Genomic DNA, 6,000 nt, shown 5'->3' on the forward strand with positions numbered 1-6,000 from the left:
ATGCATATGCACACAGATAAACACATACATGATGTATGTGTCAGAATACATGCATGCATACACATCCATCATAATTTTATGTTGGAAGCTGGCAAAACTAAAGATATGAAGTCAGAAACTGACTGTGTGGGAGTTTCTGCATACTCATTCAATGATATTGTGAATCCTTATGTAAATATAGATGACTGAATGTTATTTCATGTCTGAACTGTCCCACAAAATTGAAATGTGTGTTGTTACTTGAAACGTATTGTGTGTTTATTTATACAAAGAGAGAAATTTTCTTGTGCTTGGATGGTTGTTAAATTAGCTGATTATGATTGATAATGTAATAAATGTCTCTGTGTGTGTCTGTATGTGTTTGCATGTATGTGCTTGTGTGTTCGCATATGTGTGTGTCTGTGTATGCCTTTAAGTGTGTGTGTGTGTGTATGTGTGTGTGTGTGTGTGTTGTGTGTTGTGTGCACAAGTGCATTCATACATGCATGCAAGCAAGTGCTTGGATGTGTGTGCACATCTGCCCATATTCATGTGTTTATATGTTCTGTAGAGTGCAGACATGTGTGTTTCATTTTCCCTGAGTGATTGATATTGTTCTTTTTCAGTCATGAAAGCTCTCAATCACTACTTGTTGAGTGTATGACATCAGGTCTTAGCTCACCCAGTAGTTGAACATGACAGGAACTGTTGACAACACTTGTACAGAAACACCTGGAACACACAACTCAAGACATTGAATCTCATCCCCCCCCCCCTTCCCCCAAACACAAAGATTTTGAATGATTATTCATTGCTTAGAATGTTTTCAGAAATTTTAAACTCCAGTCCACTTGGTATCTTCCTTTGATGCATTTCAATTAATATCATTATTTTATTTACATTGTTGTAAGTTAATACTTGTTGATGTCATAAGTTAACACTTGTTGATATACATACAACTAATTTCCCTCATATAACACCTCATTCATTATTGTATTGTATTGTATTACTTTTTGTCACAACAGATTTCTCTGTTTGAAATTCAGGCTGCTCTCCCCAGGGAGAGCGTGTTGCTACACTGAGAGCAACGCCCTTTTTCTTCTTTTTTCCTGCCTGCAGTTTTTATCTTTTCCTGTCAAAGTGGATTTTTCTTCAAATTTTGCCAGGGACAACCCATACACACCACCATCTCTTTAAACTTTTTATTTCTTATAATAGACTATTTTCATTTCCTCTAAAACATACTTTAACACTGTCCTACACTAATATTCACAAGCATTCCCTCCCTTTCACCCACTATCTCTCTTCTTTCCATCTAATAACATTCATAGTGAATAGACGTTAAACTGAAGATCACATACACACACACAACTGTATGTCTGCTCACATGCAGTCTCACACACATGCACACACATGCATGGGTGTAACAGTGTGAGTGTGTGAGTCTGCTCATGAGAGTGTGTGTGTGTGAGAGCATATGTTTAATACACATGGAAAATGCTGAAGGGCCTTACAGCTTTCAAACAGTAATCAGCAGCAGGAGAGCAGTACACCTGTGAATCAGTTGGTGTTTGACTTGAAAAGAAGAAAGAGTTCTGTCTGTGTTCAAGAAACTGGTTCTGTCTCAGGTGAGCGATTGTAGGGATTGTTGTTTGTTTGAAGGTGTCTTTATTCAACTCATGAATGGGCAAAAGTTTACTTGTGAAGTCTGTTGTATTCAATTCATAAATAACCAAAAGCAAATTGATTGCATGCGAAATTGTAGTATTGAATATGTTATTCCAAACAGTTTTATTGGAAAGATTTCCTGATTATGGTTTCAAATGAAGTTTGTAAAATACGAATAAAGTTGGTGTTTGACTTGAAAAGAAGAAAGAGTTCCATCAGTGTTCAGCCAACTGGTTCTGTCTCAAGTATCCATGTTACATGTGCACACACACACACACACACACACACACACACACACACACACACACACACACACACACACACACACACACACACACACCTGTAGCATCCATTTCCTTCAAACGTTCCTGGGGACACCAACAGTTTTCATCAATTTCACGGAACAGTTTTCCATCTTTCATCATCCTTGATCTGCCACTTGGGGGGTGAGACAACTGAATAAATCCGCCATACCCATACCTCTGAAAAACAGACAGAATGTCACATTTGTTTTTATTGATGCTGAGTGAATTCAACATATCCATACCTCTGAAAAATAGAATTCATGTCACATTTGTTGTCAATGAAACAAACTATATGCCGATAAAAGCATGGATTCATGTGTTAATAGTGTGCAGGTAGTGTCACCTACACGACCCCCACTCTGTCTCCCTTCCCTCAATCATCCCTTCACCCCCACCATACCACCTTCTCATCTCTCTCCCCCACTCCTTTGAAAGTTCATCCTTTGAGGTTGTGCTGTTAACACCCATGCTGATGTGGTCTGTTCACTGATTGCTGTTCTATGGACTGTACACAACTTATGCTAATAGGGTTTTTGATCTAACGAACATGTCAGAAAATTTGTGCTAGTGCTCATTATGGTCGGAACATTTCTGTAGGGTGGTCTGTCTATTAAGTCACCCCCATCTACCCCTCACACACAGTTGGGGCAGGTAACACCATTTTAGTATCCTGTCTAGGGAGAACGTTATGCTAAATTCATCTTTGATTGGGCCCGCTATCATACCCAGAGCTGTATCTTCCTCTCCCCATCCCCTCATCTTACCTTTCCCCTCCACTCTCCTTGAGACATAATGTGTTAAACTTGTTGTCGTGCAGTATAGCTGTAGGTTTTGAATTGTAGCGAATCAGAATTGCTGGAAAGAGTGAATCAAAATGTAATAGTGAGTGTGTCAATTAGTCACTCAGCGCAACTAGGACAGGTGAAGATTTGCATTTTGTTCAACCAAATGGGGCGTGTTGTTTGCAATTAGTATGCACAGTATGTCGGATGGGATAAAACTATTGTACACAACAATTTTGTAGTTGTCTTGTGTTTTTCCCCTAACACACACACACACACACACACACACACACACAGAGGATATACATTACATATATATATATATATATATATATATATATATATATATATATATATATACGTATATACATATCCTCTTTGTGTGTACACACACACACACACACACACAGATTCATTTCAGTTGCATGACATTTCACCCATTGAAGCTTTGTGACTGACATACCAAAGTGTCCCATGTTCAGTGCACCTGAGTTTGGGTTGCCCCATTAAAACTTTTTTCTATTTTTAAAGTTGAAATGCTGCAACCTCATCCACATCATCTCCTTTCCCTCCCCTCTAAAATAAAGTATTCACTGAACACTTCTCATATCTGTTAGCAATTTGACATGATCCAGCAAAGACAGTCAAATTCTTTTAACAAAAGTTGAGTAAGGCCTGACCCCTGATCACATCTATAGATCTTTACCAGCTTCTTTAGATTGTGTGCTCTAAGCAAAGCACTGATCATATACAAGATGTTCCTTTTCTCTGCATGGGTTATGTATATAAATATATATATATATATATATATATATATATATATATATATAATAAACCTTAAAAAAACTGGAGAAAGACTTTTTTTTAAAAATATTTATAAGCATGTTCATGAAGACTGTATACAACTTTTCAGAATGTGTTTATTGACATACTATATATAGTCTTGACATGACAGCAATTCTAGTAGATAAACTGCCATCCTTGATCTCAGAAACATAGATCTATATACGCATCCAACTTAATTCACAAGCTCACAGGCACATGAATGAAGAATCATGTTATGTTATGGTGACAAGCATGTTATGGAATTACTCTTTTGTCACAACAGATTTCTCTTGCGTGAAATTCAGGCAGCTCTCCCCTGGGTAAGTGCATTGCTGCAGTTAGAGTGCCACACTTTTACTCTTTTTTTTTCTGCTTGCAAGTGTATGTTTTCCTGTCAAGTGGATTTTAATACAGAATTTTAGAAAGAACAACCTTTACGTTGCTATGGGTTCTTTCATGTACCGAAAGTGAATGCTGCAAATATAGGATCTTGGCTTATCATCTCATCTGAATGACAAGCATCCAGACCACTACCCAAGGTCTAGTTGAAGAGGAGAAAATACTGGTGAGTATGAGATTCCTAGGTGGATGTGTTACCTCTAGGCCAACACTACACATTTGGAAGTAATTTTATAAAAACTGCAATTTCAAGGATTTATTTCATAAATAAAACTTTAAGTGCCATTACGCATATGACTTATATTGTAGATATTTGATGTGCATGTATTTTATTTCTTTCATCAAATATTCAAATGCATACAAAATTTTAAAAGAAGTTTAAATATAACAAAGAAAAGAAAAACCATTTTGGATTTTTTTTCTCCCTCTTATCTGTGCAGTAAATCATTCTGAAGCTTTTACTGCATTCCCATAAAATTTTATCCTGATCTTTTTTTCTTCATGATCCTACTTGAGGTTAAACCATGACAACCAACACATTCTAAAGGCAGAAACCAGCTGCAATCTTCAGAAACATTTCTTTCCTTTCCTATCTATCTCTGAACCTCTTTCCCAAATTCAGTATTGTTCATGTCTCAGGTTTCCTAAATCCATAAAGGAATTCAACTGGTACATGGCTGAGACTGGCTGGGAATGTACATGTTCATGTCTGCATATGGTTAGATATTTTGGCGTCAATAATTTGTTCCTGGGAACTTTGTGGACAGTATTTTGCATGGACTGGTGATTGCTCTGTGTGTGTGTGTGTGTGTGTGTGTGTGTGTGTGTGTGTGTGTATGTGTGTGTGTGTGTGTGTACTTTTTGGAAATGCCCCTTAATAATCAAACTTCTCTAGATTTATAACATTTGGCAAAATGGAATTATGGCTGACAGCTGTCCTTACAGCCTACAAATAAAATGAGATATGAACAATGTTCATGATACATTTGTGTGTGATTGTTCTTTAAATAATTTCAGTTTGAACAAGATTGGTTATTTTAAATGGTGACCGTTTGCTTCTTGTTATTGTCCTCGATCCATACCCCCGAAATGTTGTGAAAGGTAATAAATATTGTTCTCGGTGTGTGTGTGTGTGTGTGTGTGTCAAACTCTTCGGATGCGACTTGGGCATTCAACCAGCTGTGCAATGTTGACGTCACTCTCTCGCTCTCTTCTTTTCGATAAAGTATTTTATGTTCTGGAAATGCTTACACGCACCGCATTAAAGACTAGAACTGGCTGGGGAATATTGAGGTTCAGTAATTTTTCAGAATAATGTCACAGTTAACTGAGTTAACCTGTAGGGCCTTAATATTTCAGTCACAGCTGGCTGCCCTGCAGAGGGTTTTTTTTTCTTCTTCTTCCAAGGGCAGTCTATTGGGACTGGCGAACAAATCAGCGTACCTCTTTCAAGTCAGGCCACGTTTCGGGTAAAATATGGGTATGAAGATCAATCTTCATCTTGCCGCCGATCTTTTTCTTCGGTACGATGATGAACTGCACATGCAAAGCTTTCACACCTGTGACCTTTCCCTCGGGGTCAATCTATTCCGACCTTGAACTCACTGGCGCGATCTGCGCATCACTCTTTCAGAATATCCCAGTGCCCTTTCGCCAACTTAAAACAAAAACTTGACCTCTCAATTACCTTCGTCCTTCACTGACACGATTCAAATCCAATTATATAGTATTTTCAGCATCTTGGTGCAGCGGTGGGTGTGTGTGGTATCAACCAATGGAAATAAAGAAAGCATTAGAAATGAATGATTTTATCTTAAATTAATTTATACGAATTTCAAGTCTCTTTACTTATCGTCCTGCGTTTTCAATTAGATTACATTTGCAATTTCATTAAATAATATTTGTACAACATAAAATTAGTTGTAAAAAAATATATATAATATATAAATTAAAATTACAAATCCTACTAACGCATCGGTGGTCTAGTGGTAGAATACTCGCCTGCCACGCGGGTGACCCGGGTTCGATTCCCGGTCGATGCA

General features: G+C 37.6%; 1 protein-coding gene and 1 non-coding gene across 3 annotated transcripts in view; one reads left to right on the plus strand and one right to left on the minus strand.

Annotated features, from left to right (window-relative positions):
• Positions 1-5,638, minus strand: part of LOC143297170 (2-amino-3-carboxymuconate-6-semialdehyde decarboxylase-like) — a 41,649-nt gene extending 36,011 nt beyond the window's left edge. The window contains exons 1-3 of one of the 2 annotated variants that reach the window (XR_013057220.1): positions 5,402-5,638; positions 1,988-2,129; positions 662-711 (exon numbers count right to left, since the gene is read on the minus strand). Coding sequence is in view for 1 of the 2 variants with exons in the window: in XM_076609365.1 (XP_076465480.1) it covers positions 662-711; positions 1,988-2,129; positions 5,402-5,458 (249 nt within the window). In the remaining variant the exon portion in view is untranslated. The remainder of the gene's footprint in view (positions 1-661; positions 712-1,987; positions 2,130-5,401) is intronic. The other variant, XM_076609365.1, reaches the window with a different exon arrangement.
• A 291-nt stretch (positions 5,639-5,929) lies between these two features.
• On the plus strand, positions 5,930-6,000 carry Trnag-gcc (transfer RNA glycine (anticodon GCC)). The gene has a single exon. It is a non-coding gene; the product is annotated as a tRNA-Gly (tRNA).

Source organism: Babylonia areolata, chromosome 2 (genome assembly GCF_041734735.1).
Source record: "Babylonia areolata isolate BAREFJ2019XMU chromosome 2, ASM4173473v1, whole genome shotgun sequence".
NCBI lineage: Eukaryota > Metazoa > Mollusca > Gastropoda > Neogastropoda > Buccinidae > Babylonia > Babylonia areolata.